The following is a 20,990-nucleotide window of genomic DNA, read 5'->3' as shown; positions in this document are numbered from 1 at the left end:
TTTCATTTTCTCCTTAAGCTTTTCGTTTACCCAGAAAATATCAATTTTATGGTTCCTTCTTGCCGACACACAAAAAAACACTTCCTCGCCATTCTTTAATATATCTATCTATTTAATCTCTAAATTTATACATATATTTTTAGTGTTGACAATTTAAAAGTATATAAATTATATGGAATTTCCAATATTTTGGAAATTATTTATTTAACTTTATTAATTTAGAAAGTGTTTGATAGAAATAGCATATTTTAAGAATGGGTGAGGTGAATGTGATTGCGAGTTTAAGAGAAATAATAATTTGGTGTGGTCAGTGATTTGGCTGATACGTAGACTAATTAATTACGTAATTCTTACTTAAGTGACATGTGAGTGTGTGAACAGGTGAGAGATTTGATCACTTCCTCCTCCCTCCGTCAATCATTGCTCTCATATAATATAATAATCTTTCAGAAATGCAGTTGCCTCATTTAACCTTGTCTCCAGTATCAAAATAGAATAGACGTGCCACAAATTTTACATTGCTTTCTTTGGAACATTTCTCCTATCACCAAAAAAAATATTATTTTTTGTAATGTGTTCTTTTTTTTTTATCAAATACTTGGAACATAATATTTATTTTTTTTAACTACTTTTTCTTCCTTCATTTATATAGATTATTTAATTTAGTTTCTATATTATTAACATTTTCAATTAAATTTTTGAAATAACATCAATTTTATTTTTTCATCAAATTGGTCCAATTGATGATTAAACTGTGTATAAGTGATTGAAGAAGATCAAATTAATTCATCAATTAGACCCTGATCATAATATATTAAAGTGTATCTATGATTAAATAGATTAAATAGATATAAGTTTTAACTAGTAAAAAAAACACGAAATAATCTATTTCAATTAATGTAAGTATCTTTGAAAACCAAATGAATCAATTATCAATTTTATTATTGAAGCTCGGGCAAAAGGTTTATCTAATACATCTTAAAACATAAACTGTTGAAGAAGTGTTTTTTTTCAAGATGTTGGTCATTTTGTAGCTATTATGATTTGATAGTGAAATCCATAATTGATTCACATGTTAACTAAGATTTAATAGGAAGTTGAATTCAATGACTTTAGAATACTAATTATTTATTTTTGTATATTTTAAACTTCTAAAATATTATAATAGAATATTTTATTGCAGAGTGTATATCAAATGTTTACTAGAGAAGTTAGGTGAATTAAACGCTTAATTAAACACATTTATTGATTATAAATAGTATTTGATGAAGTTGTTGAAAGTCATAAATCCACATTTAATCCATTGAGAATAATGTTTAAGTGACTATTTAATTTACTTTTATCACATGTTTAAAGGAATTAATGTGACCAAAGAACCAATTGGTGAATTTTTTAAATTTATAAACACTATTAAAAATTTTAGTGATATAAGGAACTAATTAAATAATTTTTATAAATATATAAAAATAAGGGTAATTTAGCTTATTGTTTTAACCATGAGTGGTTTTACTATTTTTTAATAGAGAAAAGTTTTAATCTATCTGAATTAAAGAATAGAAAGTGAATAAATGGGAGAATGAAAATAAATAAAAAAAACAAAGAAATGAAGTAAAAAAAGTATGATTGTTTAGATTAAAAAAATTAGAAAGTGAAAATTTTGATTAATGTAATCAAACATAAAATATTTAAAATGTAGTATATTTAAAAAATAATCACTGCCCTATTTCAAAATTAAAAGTTAAGGAAATTTTAAACACATGTCATCCGTTTAGGTTAAATAATCTGTTATTGATTATTTAATATTTTTTAGTATTTACTACTTTATAATAAAAAAAATATCAATTATATTTCTAACATAATTGATTTTTTTTTGCTTAAAATTAGGTTAAAAGCATAATTAAATATGTAAAACAAAACATAACTGATTACGCCATAAATATTCATTAAGGTAAATCATATTTATCAATGCCCGTTAACTTTGCATGCAAATCTCTCTACTATTACATGGACAGTTAAAGATATAAAATTAGTTTCGTTCATCGTCTTTGAACTTTTCAAAATTTTATAGTATTTCCTTTTTTTTATTATGTGAAAGGGTATATAATGTTAGCATTCTTTTATAAGTTAAACACAAAAATAAAAAATGCAATGAGGAAAATATAAAAAAAGAAAAAATCAACATAACATATTGTCACCAAATAGAAAATACTATGAGAATCAAGCTAAAAAAAATACTAGTTTAGCTAATGGAGTAAAATACTCAAGTTTGGAATTGTTGGATTCAAAATGTATGAAATCCCAAAAAAGATAAACAAAGTTATATTATGCACTAGTTACATCAATGTGAAAGCGTAGGTGTTATTAAATTAAAGAAAGTTGAGGTTAACTTCATTTTATCCATCTAGTATTCAAACCTAGAAAACGTGCAAGTTAAATTAGCTTCCAAATTAACACAATGGTTGACCAAGCAACATATATAAATGGAAAAAAAAAAACATTATAGACTTCTACTAAACCACAAAACATGGCTAAATAAGAATTGACTTTAAAATAAAAGGAGTTAACTATTAATAACAATGAAAAATGAAAATAAAAACTAGAGGATTGAAAATAGCATGATTATTTAAATGAACTTCTATTTCGTATTTGTGAATTATTTAAAAGTAATTATTATTTATTAATATGTTCACTTGCATTATTTTGCAATTATTAGACCAGAATATAGAAGAGGGACCCACAACAATAATGTGTGGAAAATGCTAGGCTGGAGTTACTTGGCTTGCCAGATCAGAACATGAAGGAGTTTCATTGTCTTGTCCCACCAAACCTATTTTTTCATCGCTCTATCTATATTATTATTCTCCAAATATTATCCAATTCAAATCTATCTTATCAGTTTTATTTTTTCATAAAATATCCCTACAAGAGAACATAAAATAAAATTCAAACTTTTTTTCTAAGTTTTAATTTTAACCTGTATGTAAATTAATTTTATCCTTTATTATAAAAATTTATTTATTTTTCTTCAAAATATATTTATATTATTGTTAAAAATTTGGGTTGAGCAGATGGAAAAGATGGAAGATTTGTGTTTTAGAAGAAGTGTGAGAAAGGTAAGGAAAAGAGAGAAAAATGCAGAAAGAGAGAGTGATAAGTGGTTGCGGAGATGATAAATTGAGAGAAGAAGAAAGTTTGAAGGTGTATTTGGAAATAGCACAGGGTAGGTGAGAAACTTAAAACATATTTTCTATATATAACTTTTGTCATATACTCCTTTAAAGCTGTCAGACACTTTTCTATAGCGACAAAGAATCCAATGGTTTTGCATTTATCAACTCCTTTCATATTTATTCATGTGCTGCCTCTTTTAACTATTAATATTATTATATAATCTGCATTCAATTATTCCACTACCATCACCTCTTCAATTTCACTCTTCCATTTCAATACTGCTCACCTAAATTTTCCTAAATCACAACTTCTATAACAGTTTACATAGAATTCAAAAATCATTCATTCATATACGGTATATAGTTTTTAATGATTCACTAAATAGTCTATATAGGCATGGGGAAATTACAACAAGTTGTAATAAATAATGTTCCATTCACCAAAAACATGTCTTCCTAAAATACTGTTCAACGTGTACAAACTTATATTTTCTTAACTTAAAATCCTTAAAACGTTAAGTTTGAGTTTTTGAATTTTCATGGTATACTGCTAAATTTAAATAATGTGAAACTTAATTTTACTATTTTTTAATATTTTTTCTCTTTAAGTGTGAATTCTTTCATATTCACTAATATAATAATTGACTTTTCAAGTCATTGTAACTTACATTTTAATCAGATTGCGCCCTTTTCCTTTTCCTTATGTAAGAACATTGTTGACAACAACAAATTTTGTGAGATATGTTAGAACTTTCATTGGTGATAAAAGGTGTATTTTTGAGGTATTTTGAGACATTTTCATATGTGAGAGAAGAAGAGGAGAAAAAGAAAAATAAGAAGACAAAGAAGGGGAAGAAGAGATATGCAACATTTCAAAATATAGTATAAAATTATATAAGATCCATCACATAGTTAATAAAACGAGAATAGTCGACAAAGGCTGAAGAATAAAGTTATTTACAATTGTATACATAACTATAAATTTAAAATTTTATTTAAAACATAACTAACCAAAACTATATACAAAACCACCAACTAATGCTACTAAACATCCACATCTCCTCCATCTAACGTTATTCCAGAGAAGTCTCATCACCCTCTGCTCACATCCACCGAATGATCATAGCCAGGAAAGAAGTACAAGACCATAAAACAAAGCATAAGAAAAAAGTTAAGCTAGATATACAAGACAATTCATATATTACATTAACAAATTCAAACATTAATTTATAAATGAACTATAACAATCCAATCATCCTATATATGTCAAGACCTAGACAAGACTCATCCGAATTCGGTATGAATGTCGAACTATTGGTAGTCTGTGCACTTGAAATTGTAATACAATTGGCTGAAACCAAGCTACCATATAAGATTGGTCCATTTCACTTACCTATGGCCATGATTGTAACATCCCAAAAATTCACACTTTAAAAATTCAAAATTTAAATGTTGTAATAATACATTTACGGTAACACCCCAACTTTCACACTTAAATCTATACATATGTTTAAGCTCAAACTGCAAATATAACATTGAATTCTTCTAATTTGTTCTTCCATCTCTTTCTTCATTTGCACGAGATCACACGACAATCCTTCATCTGCTCTCGTATAACGAATTATACGATCATCGCACAGATAAGATTTTCCGGCACAAACAAACAAGTAAGAGTGAGCTAACATACAACACAACATTTATAAAACATGTATAATTACTTTGATATAAACATCATATAAATTTATGTCAAACATCCTCATATACCATCATACTACAATTCTTATTAGACACTCGCCCCACAATCCCCAATAAACACCACAATACCCAATAGACACTCATCCGGATGATACGTTGATGAGCAATCCAACGGAAGATTTACCACTTGTGATGCCAGTCTTAGTCCCCTCACTATGTCCAAAACCGGCACATAGACCAGGACATCCGACCCTCCATATCATTCACAAGGTTAGTCCCCTCACTATGTCAAAAATCGACACATAGACCAGGACATCCGACCCTCCATATCATTCACAAGGTTAGTCCCCTCACTATGTCCAAAACCGGCACATAGACCAGGACATCCGATCCTCCATATCAATATATATACAAATACCATAACATTACTGAATCTATTCACGAGACTCATACCATACTCATATTCCTTAACTGATATTATACCATTACTAAATCTCCCCATAATACTGATATCATGAGCAAATGCATAATCCCATATCAACATCATAAAATACATTCATCACAGTAATTTTATCATATCTCATGCATTCACATATATCACATTACAGCATATATTCCAAACATTTGTACACATAATTCAATTCAAACTCAGAATCCAACGCTATTTGTAGAGTACTATTTGAACAAGTACTATTCACCGAACTCTATTGAACGAACACTACATGACGAACGCTACTGGACAACGCTATTCACAAACACTATAAGACCGAACACTATTTGGACGGACGTTATCTGCCGAACGCTATCTGCCGAACGCTATCTGCCGAACGCTATCCGCCGAACGCTATCTAATGAACACTATTTGGTTGAATCCTATTTGAACGAACGCTAGGGGATCATGTTCTATTGAGCCGAACGCTAAAAACTCAGAACACCCTATTGACGAACACTCTTAGAAAGAACACTGAGATCAAACACTAGACCGAACGCTCAAAACCGAACACCAGATCGAACCCTAGTAGCTTTGACCGAACGTTATCCAGACCCATCGCTACAAGATTGAGCACTACCTACGAACGATCGCTAACTATTAACGATCCTTACCTGAGACAAGCATCATCCAAACCGAGCGCTACCTATGAATGATCACTACCTGAAACATGCATCATCACGACTGATCACTACTTATTAATCGATCACTACCTCAGAACAAATGTCAAGATCGATCACTCCCCATAAACGATCGTTACCTCAAAACAACATCATCAAGACCGAACGCTCGCTACTACCTATGGATGTTCGCTACCTGAGAACAAACATCAAGATCGAACGCTCGCTACTACCTATGGACGTTCGCTATCTGAGAACAAGGAACATCAAGACCGAACGCTCGCTACAACCTATGGACGTTCGTTTTGAGTCTTGGTTGAACACATAGAACACATTACCGAACACCTAAAGTACTGGTCGAACATATGGAATCCTGGCCGAATGATTTCAACTTAACCGAACAGTATTAGATCAAAAACTGACCGAACGATACTAAATCAGTTCTTGATCGATCAACATTAAATCAAATCCTGAGAATCCTAACTTTATCTGAACGCTATAATAACTAAAACACCAAGACCGAACGCTACAGATTTCTTCATGAGAGTAATTAATTAAGGACGAATGCCTAAAATTACTAATTCACTGTATACAGTTTGGACGAACGTCCAATATATTTCTAACTTTACCTAAGGACGAACGCGAACGCTCGTTACCTTAGGACACCAAAACCGAACGCTCATACTATTTTAGCCAACCATGGTCGAGCAAATTGGACGAACGTCCAATTTTGACTCACCAAAATTGGACGTACGCGCGTTCTGCAGAATTCTGCAGAATCACACCAGATTCCAGAAAAAACCCAGAAACCCCATTGTTTCACCCCTTTTTCCCAGATTTGCAACAGTATAGTTCTACAATCACTCATACGGATTCATAGCAAAGAAGGATACTCTAAACACAAAATTATACATCAAACAATCATAATATGATCTCAAACATATTATCCCTACAATCTATAGAAACAAATCTAGCTCCCCTTACCTGGTTTTCTCCAAGCACAACCATCCTACAACCAAGAACTCTACCCCGATCGGAATGACGAAAACGTTCGGTTGAAATGAAGCCCTCTACTCCGCGGAGGCCATGGTAGCAACAGAATTGAATTCCTATGGTTTAAGGTGCTGGAAATCTAGAGAGAAGTCAGAGGAAGTATTTGTTGAAGTTTTAGAGAGAGGAATTGGTTTTGGAGAAAAAATGCACTCCCCCACACAGTTGCACTTCCACTTTCTACTTCCGTAGAATGAATGCACAATCATTTCAAAAGAAGCCAAAAATGACAATTGCTGCTCTCCATTTGCCAAAAATGAGACCCTCTCCTTATCCTCCCCTTCCAATAATTGCACTCTAATAATGCAAGAAGTGGTTGACTGCCCTGTCCCCACCACTTCTCTTAAAGTATGCAGTCCTTACAATGATCAAAGCCTATAGACAAGAACCTCCAAATACTCTCATCACATGACTCACCTCTCTCTACTTGAGAATGTATGATCATTAGAGTGTCAAAATAGACCACTAATTCAAAGCTCCATACATTCATACAACAACACAAGAACCACCATGTAACCTCTCCACGAGTCATGAAATTACGTTCATTAACCAACCAATTCATTCACAAACTACTTATCACAATATTCATATCCATTCAATTTAACATTACACAACATCTTATGATAACATTGATCATACCTCAAAGAACTATAAAATATCATATAAGTCATGGGAAAACACATAAAACATAAGTATAGAAGTACCCAGAGTAGCGCTCAGGTACCCATGAGCGCCCCCAAGTAGGATGGTTAATAACGATCTTGTGTAGAGATGATTAATGACAACCTTATGCATGATACAATTAAAACGAAATCTCATAATAATGGTACACAAATAATTCGTGTTGGATAAAAAATTTAACTTGTATAGTAATCCATCTAAAATTAACACACCTATATTAATATTGAACTTTTAATCCAAACAAAATAGATCATCCACAAAACTAAAAAAAATATGATAACTTGCAAGACTTAAACTATATGGATGAAAGAGACATTACAATATATAAACAATTATTTTAATATATTTGTTTAATTTCATGTTTACTTATTTCCAATCAATTAAGTTTATTTGCTTTGCAACAATTAATATCGATTTTCATTTCATTTTTTAATATAATATTTAGTTCATCTTTAAATAAATTGTCTTCAAATTCAAATTCATTCCACCGTTATGTATTTCTACTTTATTTCTCTCTAATATGTTTTACATTCTATTATTAATATATTATATATATATATTAACAAAAATAATTACATAAGAAAATATAAAAATTTTAAATCTTCACATTTCAATTATTAAATACAAAGACATTAAATCCTTAAAAATTATATATTTACATCTAAATAATTAAATAAAATGAAAATATTTCAAATATCTTATGTACAATAAATAAAAGTAATTGTCTTATTTTTCATAAAATTGTTACGACATAAAATTATATTTCTAATCTTTTACTTCACTTCTTTTGAAATTATTTCACCTACTAAATTATTATTAACTTGATTTATTTACCTAAATAAATATACATTGTTCAAATTATTTTTTTTCAAACAATTACAACTATTACAAAATTTTACTACAATAAATTTTTCTTATTTTAATTTATTTTTTCCATCCACTTCTAAAAAAAATTTGAAAAAACCAACTGATCAAAATTCAGAATCTTGAAAACTGGATTGCAACGGGTAATTTGGTGATTTGACTACTTGATAACCAAATTTTGACCTATATCAGAAACCATGCCATGTGGGTAAATAGGAATAATATGCTATCAGGATAATAAAAAACCCCAAGAGTGCTATGTAAGAAAAAAAATTCATTTTTTCTTATATATGCTATCAGGGTAATAAAAAACCTTAGTTGTAGATGAATCTTAGACTATGATATATTTTATGTTTTTATAATATTTAAAATTATAAAAGAAAGTATTAGTAATACAATTTTTTGGATATTTTTAGTACATTTTGATTGTAATTTCATATTTATTAATTTATGATTTAATTAAAAATGTGGAAGAAGGTTAAAAAGTAAAGCATGTGAGTGAGTGAGTGATGATGATGCAAGCCTTATTTACTCAATTTCGCCTTATTTACTCAATTTTGTCTTCACCAACTTCATAGAATCTCCAATACTCCAAGCCAATTCCTAAGACACAATAACAAAACCAACACGAAAACTACAAATTAATGAATCAAATCTAACTTCGATTTTAATGCGCCATATATAAAATCAACTATGTAATTCATAACATTATTCACTATGCCTCCTAGAAAAACTTAAAACCGATACAGAAGAGAATATAAAAGTATTTGATTTTCTATATTGATTTTACAACTAGTATAAAAATTATACTTTTTATATTAATTCTAAAACTAATATAAAAGTTCGTTAAAGATAAATAAATTTATATATGATTTAAACTTTTTATATTATTAATGATTTTAATCGATATAAAAAACATAACTTTTTATATTGATTATGATTATAATTGATATAAAAGAATTACTTTTATATCAATTCTGATATTAACCGGTATAAAAAAAATTATGTTTTTTTCTTTAATTCTAAGTTTGTACGTGTTACCATCCACATATTGTGTAAGATTTTATCTTAAAACAATTTTAAAATACAATTCAAATATATATACAATGAAAAAAAAATATACTTTCTGCTGTTGACCCATCAAATGTATAATGAATATATATAATATTGACCTAATATAATCTATAAACACTTAAAAGAAATTTAGTCTAATGTTCTCGAATATTTTTCTAAGACCTTTTGTTTATTTGGAGATGCATTACCGAATATTTACACACACAATGATCAGTTTGAGTCTAGTTATAATGATAATAACTGAAGATGTTAGTTATAATGAACCATAGGCTCTGATACCATTTGTAGGGAGGTTGAACACACACACATATACATAGATATCTCCACAGTGATAAGATATTGTCCGCGTTGGGTCAAGTCCTCATGGATTTGCTTTTGGTACCACTCCAAAAGGCCTCTTATCAATGGAGGTATGTTATGTGTATATAAACTCCTGTTCATCTCTTATTTTATCCGATGTAGGACTTTGTTTGTACCCAACACCTTCAATGATCAGTTTTGAGTCTAGTTATAATGATAATGACTTAAGATGTTAGTTATAAAATGTTCACATTACCAAATTTCATGAATCAACAACGTTTGCGGATATAATTTTTTACATGTGCCTCAAGACATAATATCTGCACTCAAAGCTTCATGGTTGATGCGAACACTATAAGTTAAATTCATAAGGTATCATAAACTATATAATTATTTCAATAGTATGAAAAATTAATTACTTATAATTGGCGTAATAAATTGCAACTTGTTTTTTAAAGGTGATATTTGTTCCTACAAATAAGCCTCAACCATCTTGTAAGAGTTAAATGTACATTAAAATGAATGTCTAATATAAAATTTAATAAAATTAAATTATGTGTACACAACAAATAAATTATTAAAAAACATATTATTAGTATAGTTTTAATTATCAATGTCTTGTGTGATTGATAAAAGAACCACAAATGGCTCTTGAGGAAAATTATTAACCATTGCCAATAACTCTTACTTAATATGAAATAAAATATACTTAAATAAAAATTTTATTAATAAAAAAACACATTTATGATTGCAAACAAATTGCTAAATAAATTTGTTTTTTTTCTTTTCAGTTTTTATTAATTAAAAAAACATATTTACTGTCGCTATAAAAAAATGGTTTTTCACCAATGATTCACCAAATAAAAAACTGAAATTACTTTGAATACAATTTATTCGAAATTTATCAACAGAGATCCTGTTCATCACCTATTGAGTCAATAGGTTGTGCGAGTTTGATTATATGAATAAAATGATTTATTCACATAATCTAGTTTATTTAATTTTTTTCAATTTTTTAATAATCATTCTCCACCTACTATATTGAAGTCAATTGTAATTTAAAGGTGACTTCAATTTTTGTCATTAAAGCAAAATCATTTTTAATATATATATATATATATATATATATATATATATATATATATATATATATATATATATATATATATATATATATATATATATATATATATATATATATATATATATATATATATATATGATGTGTTTGAAAATCCATTCACGTCATTTGTTAGATCGTTGGTTTCAGATAAAAAAATGACACACTAAACAGAGTTCTCACAAATATTAGCTATTGATAAAATAAATACACTTCGTAATAACGATATTTAACACAAAAAAAAATAAAATTAAAAAGCTTCACGCTACATTTTAAATTAATTTGTGAGTAAACTTGGACTAATTTAGTTCAAGGTTGGTTTGAAATTGATTCTTAAATTTAAAATAGTCTAAATCAATTTAAAAATGATTTGTTAAAAAATAATTTAAAAGTTAAAAACTAAGGATTATGGTTTGAATTTTTCACATTTTTTAAAATTATACTGAACTCGTTGGTTCGATTTTTTTATATATATTGTAAATGAAAAAAAAAAAATTATTATTTTATAATGAGAAAAGTAAGAAGAGAAAAAACCAAAATATCTACGCAACTAATGCGAGAAACAGAATCCCAAACATCTTCCATGAGAATAGATCATAAAATAAATTACGTTTTGAATAAAATATTATTTTTATTTATATATCATTTGAAAATATTTAGATAATATTAAATATTATTTTTATTTATACCTCATTTGAAAAATTTAAGATGATAATATATGTTATTTTTAATTGTACTTTAATCTTGAAAATAACTTATCGTTGTTTTAATTAAAAAAACGCTGCAAATTATAAGGAGAACAGACTGCATTTGACCTGATCGTTAATTATTTCAATACTATGGTTACTGATTCTAACTGTATTTGGACAAGAGTGAATAATTTCAAGTCCATGGCCTTCCTAATGGCACCCTCTAATTACTGTTTAAACCCTCTACAGAAAATAAAAAAATGTGATCCTTTTACTATTTAGTTCAAAATATCTTTGACAAAAACTAGTTTTATCTGTGTTAGTGTTTTTTATTTCAAGAAAACTTTGAAAGAAAAAACCTTTTTATTGTGTACATTATTCTTGTATCCAATTAAAAGTAAAATACAAAAATAACAAAAATATGTTTTGCTACATTATTCTTGTATCCAATTAATACAACATAAGTTTGTTTTATTTTATTTATATTTTTAATTCATACTCCCTATAGAAAAATAAGTTTTTGTCACGTTAAGAACAAATTAACAAAGCAAGAGCTTGTTTCCTCTGGATTTTTGAAGAAAAAATTTACACAATCTACTTGAGTTAAATTTTCGAAAGAAAATTAACATAATGGAAAATTGTTCCACCAAATGTATTTTTTTCCAAACAATAAAAAGCAAAAAGCTCTTATTTGTATTTTTTTGCGTAAAAATCAAATTTATTTCCATTTCGTTATTTTTTTTTTTTAAATATCAATACAACGAAAACTTGTTCAAGTGAAAATATTTTCGTCGAAAAAAGAAAGCCCATTATGTTGAATAACGGGGTGCCAATAGCAAGCCCAAACTACTTTTCTATTCATTTCTGCTCCAACTACCAAGACTGCGCAGTCGCGTTGCATCTTTATTGGCTACTTTTCCCTGTTCTTAACTTTTGCAGTATTGTATCAAATTCCATTGGTCTCACTACTACTATTCTCCGGTGACTCCTCCGCCACCCCAGCCACCGCACACTTAAACTGAACCATGGCGTTGTACGCGGTGTCGCGTCGTTTATCAGCTGGATCCAACTCAACGACGCTCCTCGCTCTGCGTTTTGCTTCCTCTTCCAGATCCTACTCCTCTTCCTTCAGAGAAGAAAGAGACACCTTCGGACCCATTCAAGTCCCCTCCGACAAGTTCCTCTTCCCCACCCTTACCTGCTCGTTTTCCATTTTTTTTTCCTTTTAATAATTCACCCGATTCTATTGTGTTTATGCACTGTTAATTAGATTATGGGGGGCACAAACTCAAAGATCGTTGCAGAACTTCGATATCGGTGGCCCCCGCGAACGCATGCCCGAACCCATCATTCGCGCTTTTGGCGTCTTGAAGAAATGCGCTGCTAAGGTTCAATAAACGTTTTCGCCTTTTCTGCATGCACTTCACCATAGTCGTTTTCTAACTTGTCTTTTGGTCGTGGATTTTAAACTAATCAGTTGCCTTTTCATTATTGTTCTGTGCTTTTTCAATTGATTCATTTGTTTCCTAATTCAGGTGAATATGGACTATGGTCTTGATCCCAACGTTGGAAAAGCGATAATGCAAGCGGCTCAAGAAGTAGCAGAGGGAAAACTGAACGAGCATTTTCCTCTCGTTGTATGGCAAACAGGAAGTGGCACTCAGAGTAACATGAACGCTAACGAGGTTAGTGCTTGCTTGTTGCTACTATGTCAGCACCGCCAAACCTGAATGCTCTGACTGCAAATATATTACAGAACATAACACATTAAGGGTCCTAGATTAGTGTACGATCAATAATCATCACTTATATTATAGTTTTTTCGTAATTGTATTTAACTCTTGAAAATCTGTTTCCTTTTTTCCAAGGAACATTTCTGAAGTAACAAGTTCTCATTTTCTATTGTAAAAATTCATTTTTTATTTTTCTGACCTTTTCAGGTTATTGCAAACCGAGCAGCAGAGATTCTTGGCCATAAGCGTGGTGACAAGTTTGTGCACCCAAATGATCACGTCAATAGATCACAGTCTTCTAATGATACATTCCCAACCGTAAGCACCTTAAATTACATGTTCCCGAATTTTTATTGAGTAGGCTCGTTCGCCTTCAACGCAGTACAGTTCCTGATAAAGTGTTTCTTATACTTTGTTTACCTACTATTCTGGTATTTTTAGAATATTGATTTCTTTATAATCTGTATTTGTTTATTTCTTTAAGGTAATGCACATTGCAGCTGCAATGGAAATAAACTCAAGATTAATCCCCAGCCTGAAAACCTTACATGGCACCCTAAACTCAAAGGTTTGAATTCTAGTTTATACTTTTAGAATAGCTAGTTTTTTGGACAGATTACAGTCCCCCTCCTCCCATTTTATGAGTTGTACCATCCTGATTGGAGGTGATTTTGAGTAATTTGCATAATACCTGACTTGTTTTTTTCGTGTTACATTGAAATATGTAATTTAAATGTACGAAGAGTTAATTGATTTATATTCTTTTGTCTTAATATGATTACCTAATGGTCTGGGTTTCTGGCCATTTTACTGATACTAATAACACGGTATATAAAATTTTTCTAGTTAGCATGGTAAATTTTTCTAGTGCTACTCTAAGCTTGTGGTTTTCTCTCGCTCTTTTTCTCGAATTTTCTTTTGGGCTGCCAAGTATGTAATTTGCATTCAAGATATCTAACGAATTATATGAAAGAAAACACGTCGGGAATCTTCTAACTTCGATAAAACATAAGCCTCTAAGATGGAATCCTATAAACTGAAAGCATTTGACTTTGTAATTGGTTCTCCTCAAGTGCTTTATTAATTGTTTTTGTTATATCTGTTGTAATTAATTTTTTCCTTTTTTTTTTTAAAAAAATGGCAGTCAATTGAATTCAAAGATATTGTCAAGATTGGACGCACTCATACTCAAGATGCAACACCTCTGACTCTTGGCCAGGAGTTTAGTGGGTATACAACACAAGTAAGCTTGCTTATGTTTAGCTTGTGGAGTTTTGTAATATCACTATCATTGGTGTTGCATTGTAAAAATACTGACAGTACTTGGGAGTGATTTCTCGTTACTTTTTCCTTCATCTGCAGGTGAAGTATGGTATTGATCGAGTAATTGGCACATTGCCGCGCATGTATCAGGTTAGACAAGCAAATACAAAAGCTAAGTGGTTGTTCTTTACTATTTTCTTTTGGTGTTCTGATTCCGACTAAGCAGAGATGCTACTTGATGAACAGCTTGCCCAGGGTGGTACAGCTGTTGGGACTGGATTGAATACGAAGAAGGGGTATGTATGGTTTTTTGATAACTAAGTGGTGATTCTTATATTTTACTTTTTTAACATTTCGGTGTGTTGTTTTATTTTTGTAATTTGCTATATGTTTGTTTACCAAAATAGCAGTTTTCTTTTTCATTCTGTTTAGCATATTCGCAGTCTACATTTGTACCATCATTCGGTACCATCAATGAATGGAAGTTGCCTGGACTGACATGCATGCACATTTTCCACCACTGATTTTAATTTATTATGGATTTAATTGTTGAAGAATGGATATTTTCTATACCCTCTAGAGACCTTCTGTTTATGAGTTTGTTTTATTGTGAAAATAACTATTACCACCGGCCTTCCCTTTTAGGCTGAAAAAAATTCAACTTTTGAAGCAATAAATTTGGATAAACAGTGACAGTTTTCTGGATAAAATTCAGGTTTGATGCTAAGATAGCAGCAGCTGTGGCAGACGAAACTAATCTTCCTTTTGTTACGGCAGAAAATAAGTTTGAGGCCTTGGTTTGTTACTACAACTTTTCCGCTCCTTTTATTTAATGTGTCATGTGTTATTTCATTACGTCAGATTCTTTCATTGAAGTTGCTTTACACGAAGTAAAACATTGGCTTGTAGTGTGTTAATACTCTCCTTTTGCAGGCTGCCCATGATGCTTTTGTCGAAACCAGTGGAGCCCTTAACACCATTGCGGTCTCTCTGATGAAGATTGGTAATGATATACGGTTATTAGGAAGGTACGGTGCCTACTTATGACACTGATTGACGGTTTGCTTATTATGTTCAATAGAAAATTAATCATATTCTTTTATGATTTTTAATTACTATCCAAATATAGTGGTCCACGTTGCGGTCTTGGTGAACTCATTCTTCCTGAAAATGAACCAGGAAGCAGTATTATGCCTGTAAGATTTTCATGCTGACTGAAATTATATTTGTTACATAAACCAGTTGTTTTCTTGTTACTTGCTATATAGTTCATTATTTTATTTGCATTACAATTGGAATTTGACTTCTAAGCCACGGCCATATGCTGTTTCAGGGGAAGGTTAACCCTACCCAGTGTGAGGCTTTGACAATGGTGTGTGCACAGGTAGACATCAATTGACTTCATTTTATTGAAATACTTATTAGTGAAGTACTGATTAGCACAAAGTCTACATGACTTGGTAATAAATCACACAGTTTGGTGACTTGAACTTTCTGAATTGGTGTCATGATTTATAAATTTCAGGTCATGGGAAACCATGTTGCAGTTACAGTGGGTGGATCAAATGGTCATTTTGAGCTCAATGTGTTCAAGCCAATGATTGCCAGTTGTCTCCTGCATGTATGTGTTGTATATAATATGTGTTATGTTATTGTTAATCTATCAATCACAGTGGTTCAAATTTTTTACGAGAAATTATAAAGCTTAGCTAGAGATTATTGCTTTGGCTGTCACATTAATGTAATGAAAAGGAAACTGAATTCTATTTTGCATACTTACACTTGGACTTCTAAAACTACAACCACACATGGTTATAGAAAACGAGATTGTTCAAGCATCACTAAGCTTAATATACGGGAGCGTAAGTTAATTTCTATATTGTTCCTCTGTCAGTTCGCATCAGAAAATTTGTGATAAGTCAGGTGGACTTGGCTGGAAAGTTAGATTCTCTCATTGCTATGGCAGTAAAATAGGAAATGGGGATGGAAGATGCTTTATTAGGTTTTACTTTTCTTGTTTTCTTTACTGTTCATGTGACTGTCGTGATGAAATGGTATACGGTGATGCACCAAAAGCTAGGGCATGTGCAAAATAAGGACACCAGGGTGGCTTTTATGATTACTCCCAAATTTTGCAATATAAATTAGTAGATTCTACTGTATTCCCTAAAAGATGCACGGAAATGCCTAATCTTTATTTTTATTGTGATAGTCACTGAGACTGCTTGGAGATTCATCTGCTTCCTTTGAAAAGAATTGCGTGAGAGGTATTCAAGCTAATAGGGAAAGAATTTCAAAATTACTGCATGAGGTGAGTTGCTGACTTATTTGAATCAAATCTCAGATAATGCCAGTTAGATTTACACCATTGTGCTAAATTAATGTTTACTTTTAATTCACCTTGCAGTCACTTATGCTCGTCACATCCTTGAACCCAGTAAGTTTCCTCGCGTCTACTCCTTTAACTTGATAATTTTCAAATTGTTTTGAAACTGAATAAATCTGTGTGTCTGTTACAGAAAATTGGATATGACAAGGCAGCGGCAGTTGCCAAGACAGCCCACAAAGAGGGGACTACTCTGAAGGTGACAATGATGCCCTGTTATACTTGTTTTGTTGTTTTGTCTTGCTTATTTTTACCTCTCTTTTAACAAATCAAAATTTAAGAAGCATATTCTTTATACGAGTATCCTTGTAGACGCAGAACCATTTAAACTCCTTTATTGGTCACCGTCATTAATAGTTGTGTTGTTTATATGAATGAATGATTCCTTAATAATTTCTATGCTTTTCGTGGATGTCCAATATATTGTTGTGACTAAATATTCAAATTGAAATGATTGTTTAGGAAGCTGCACTGAAACTCGGAGTGCTGAGCTCAGAAGAGTTTGACAAGCTTGTGGTACCTGAGAAAATGCTTGGACCATCCGATTGAATGGTTCATAATGTTTTGTTCTGATAATTCCTTGTTTCATCATCGGCTACATTGAGGTAGAAATTTTTAACCATACCCATTGACTGGATTGAGAAATGGCAATCCAATATTCAATAATTTTGGCTTCCTTAATTGATATTCGTGTGGGAAGGGCTCTTCCAAATTTGTAACGAGACAATGTATTGAAGAAACGGACTTACCCACATAAAGAGAAAAATGTTATTTATTGTCCGTGCATTTTATTTCCAATGGCTTTCGAATTGCAAATTTGTAATAGTAGTAAATAATTTTTCATATTTCTGTCTTGAGCGTCAATTCTGTGGAAAGTGGGTGTTTAATAATGTTTATATAATAATAGTTAGCAATCTTAATATCGCTATCATTTTTATTTCCCGTTCATGTGATATGTTTCTTAAATAATTTGTACAACGATACGCAATAAATTGAATGTGTTTTGCGTGTTATACCTGTAAATTTTGCCCGGAATCTATTTTAATGGTTATTATAAATGCTAAGCATTGACTGAAGCTCTCTCTGTTTTCTATATCTTATTTATTTTATAATAACAATAGTAATGGGGTTGAATTTGTACCATCCAACTTCTATAATTCTTCACCATTCTACAATTAGGCCATCCACTTAACAAGAAGTTTTCATGCACACATTTTAGTGGGAAGTACGTGTTTGATTTTATTGCTTTATGTAAAGAAGTGTTTGTATAATTTATAAATTGATCGGCAGGTTGCATAATGACTAACTACAATTTTAATATATTCAGGACATGTGTTACTACTAATGTGCGGCCCCGGACTTCTCTTTTAACATAATTCGCCGTAACATAATGAATTATTGACTTTAATTTTCTAATTTCTAAATTTATGACAATTTATCACATGAAAACGCAAATGACATAATGACAGTCCTCATGGAAGCTTTATTAATTATTTTGTATAAGATTTCAGTGTTCTTATTTGAGTTCGAAGTTGACAGACTCTCCACGTACAATAAGAGAGTTTTAAAATATGAGAGTAAAGTAATAAGTATAAATTGAATTATATTCTAAAAAAAATATAAAATATGTTAAGGTTTTTAAACGGGTTAAATATGTTTTTAGTCCCTAAACTATTGGCCGTTTCTGGTTTTTGTCCCTCTTTCAAAATAAGGTACAATTTGGTCCTCATTCTTTTTGAAACTTTGATTTTAGTCCTCGAAAATTAACACCGTTAAAAATGTGCTGATGTGTCTAACGTCTCTGTCCACGTGTAATTGCTTTTTTGCTGACGTGTGTTAAGTCATCTGGGGATGGAACTGATTCCTCTTTAATCTGGAATGAAATTGGTACTCAAAATCAGTTACAATTCGTGTTGGTGTTGCTGTTCTTTGTTTGGGTTTGGTTCGTGGTTCATCTGCGCGTGCATTTTCGTGGTTCATGTGTTCGTTCTTTGCGTTTGGTTCGTGAAAGAAAGGGATTTCTTTGTGGTTCGTTGAAGAAGAAAGGTGATTCTGTGTGGTTCGTTGAGTAAGGTAATTTTTTAGTTTAAGTTTAATTTGTTTTCTCTGTGATTCGTTGAACAAGAAAAGCAATTGTGTGTGTAATGGGCATTCTGCTGTTCATTGTCAGTCTAATGTGTGAAGTTTTCATTGGACCTTGTAGGAAAAATGGTTTTTGACGTATGTTTGTATCATATGGGGAAGTTCATGAAGAACAAGGGTCTAGAATATGTGGGAGGAGAGATACATGTTATTAGGGGAATGGATCCCGACATGTGGTCATACTTTGAAGCGGTGGGATTTGTTAGAGAATTCAAGTACTGTGGAGAGTTCAAACTTTGGTGGAAGGGTTCGAAACAAAAGGCAATGAACAACCTTAGACCACTGACAGATGACAGAGAAGCCATTTTGTTGGCTAACTATGTAGAGGCAAATAAGGAGGAAGTTGAAATCTATGTTCAACATGGCCAACCCAGTCAGGCAGAGGAAATAGCTTTTCTTACATTTGGTCAGGAGGCAGAGGAAGTAAGAGTACAGGAGATGGAGGAAGAGGTTGTTATGGATGAAGAAGATATTGGTGGGGTGGAGGCAAATGTTGAAGTACAAGACTTGGTAGTAGATGACGAAGAGGAAGAGGGGAATGTTGGGGGAGAAATGGTGGAAGACCAAGAGGAAGAGGGGAATGTTGAGGGAGAAATGGTGGAAGACCAAGAGGAAGAGGGGAATGTTGAGGGACAAATGGTGGAAGAGCAAGAGGAAGAGCAAGATGAAGAGCAAGATGAAGAGCAAGATGAAGAAGAAGATGAAGAAGAAGATGAAGAAGAAGATGAAGAGGGCAATGTTCTTGAGGACGAAGGGGTGGAAAATGTTGATGATAGTGAAGAGGAGAGAATGGCAAATGGTGATGATGGGTTTGGGATGGACAATGTCACGGTAGAGGAAGAGAGAGAAAAAATTAATCCAGTTTTGGATAGGTGGAAGAGAATGAAAAAGAAAAATAAAAGTGTTAGGAGCAGATTTGAAGATAGTGAGGGGGCATTTGTCATTAACGAAGAGGTTGGACAGCATGAGATAAATGAAGTTTATGATACAGAAGAGTTGTCCTCAAATGTAGATAGTGATGAGGATGTGAGGGAGAATAAAAGGCACTTTCCAAAGTATAAAGCAGAAGATATGACTAGGGGATTCAATTTTAGATTGGGAATGGAGTTTAAGTGTTTGAAGGATTTTAAGAGTGACTTACAGGAGCATAGCGTTTTGAATGGAAAAGAAGTGAAGTTTGTCAAGAATGATTTGAAGAGGGTAAGGGCAGTTTGTAAGAACGGGTGTGGTTTTCTTATTATGGCTAGAAAGGTAGGAAGTAGCCAAACCTTTAGAGTAAAAACTCTAGTTAGGCACAAGTGTGGAAGGGGTTTTGGTAGCAAAAGTGCAAGTGTAGAATGGATTGCTCAGGTTTTGGTTGCCAGATTTGTCAATGTTGCAGCATGACAGTGAAACAAATCATAGATGAAATACAAAAGTCATATAGTGTTGGAATAAGTCATTGGAAGGCTGGAAGAGCTAAGAGAATTGCAATGGATTGTTTAGTGGGTGATGGAGAATGACAATATGGTCGTCTCTATGACTATGTGGCTGAGTTATTAAGAGTCAAGGCTGGGACCTTCAAGATTAAGGTGAATCAACCCGAACCCACCTTGCCACCAAGGTTTGGGTCATTTTACATGTGTTTGGAGGGCTGTAAGCAGGGGTTTTTAGGTAGTTGCAGACCATTTATTGGTGTAGATGGTTGTCACTTGAAGACAACTTATGGAGGTC

At 31.5% G+C, this 20,990-nt stretch overlaps 2 protein-coding genes across 2 annotated transcripts; both read left to right on the top strand.

The window, feature by feature from the left end:
• The first annotated feature begins 12,642 nt into the window (after positions 1-12,642).
• Positions 12,643-17,933, top strand: LOC108326512 (fumarate hydratase 1, mitochondrial). The gene is made up of 17 exons (XM_017560063.2): positions 12,643-12,930; positions 13,024-13,141; positions 13,289-13,438; positions 13,694-13,804; positions 13,971-14,054; positions 14,631-14,729; positions 14,849-14,899; positions 14,996-15,045; positions 15,465-15,546; positions 15,683-15,777; positions 15,879-15,945; positions 16,083-16,133; positions 16,275-16,370; positions 16,962-17,060; positions 17,157-17,186; positions 17,269-17,334; positions 17,598-17,933. Exons 1-17 carry the CDS (start codon positions 12,779-12,781, stop codon positions 17,682-17,684), a joined length of 1,488 nt encoding a protein of 495 aa, XP_017415552.1. The 5' UTR covers positions 12,643-12,778; the 3' UTR covers positions 17,685-17,933.
• Positions 17,934-19,370: 1,437 nt separating this feature from the next.
• Positions 19,371-20,663, top strand: LOC128195831 (uncharacterized). The gene is made up of 2 exons (XM_052874521.1): positions 19,371-19,960; positions 20,054-20,663. Exons 1-2 carry the CDS (start codon positions 19,371-19,373, stop codon positions 20,661-20,663), a joined length of 1,200 nt encoding a protein of 399 aa, XP_052730481.1.
• The last annotated feature ends 327 nt before the right edge of the window (positions 20,664-20,990 follow it).

The sequence above is a fragment of the Vigna angularis genome, chromosome 3 (genome assembly GCF_016808095.1).
Source record: "Vigna angularis cultivar LongXiaoDou No.4 chromosome 3, ASM1680809v1, whole genome shotgun sequence".
Classification (NCBI taxonomy): Eukaryota; Viridiplantae; Streptophyta; class Magnoliopsida; order Fabales; family Fabaceae; genus Vigna; species Vigna angularis.
The sequence above is the reverse complement of the archived record's forward strand: the minus strand, read 5'-3'. Positions and strand labels throughout refer to the sequence as shown.

Coding starts and splice junctions, on each gene's coding strand:
- LOC108326512 (XM_017560063.2), top strand. CDS start 12,779: ATGGCGTTGTACGCGGTGTCGCGTCGTTTATCAGCTGGATCCAACTCA. Junction 14,900..14,995: donor CATTGCCGCGCATGTATCAG/GTTAGACAAGCA, acceptor CTTGATGAACAG/CTTGCCCAGGGTGGTACAGC. Junction 15,046..15,464: donor GGATTGAATACGAAGAAGGG/GTATGTATGGTT, acceptor GATAAAATTCAG/GTTTGATGCTAAGATAGCAG.
- LOC128195831 (XM_052874521.1), top strand. CDS start 19,371: ATGGGGAAGTTCATGAAGAACAAGGGTCTAGAATATGTGGGAGGAGAG. Junction 19,961..20,053: donor GATGAAGAGCAAGATGAAGA/GCAAGATGAAGA, acceptor TGTTGATGATAG/TGAAGAGGAGAGAATGGCAA.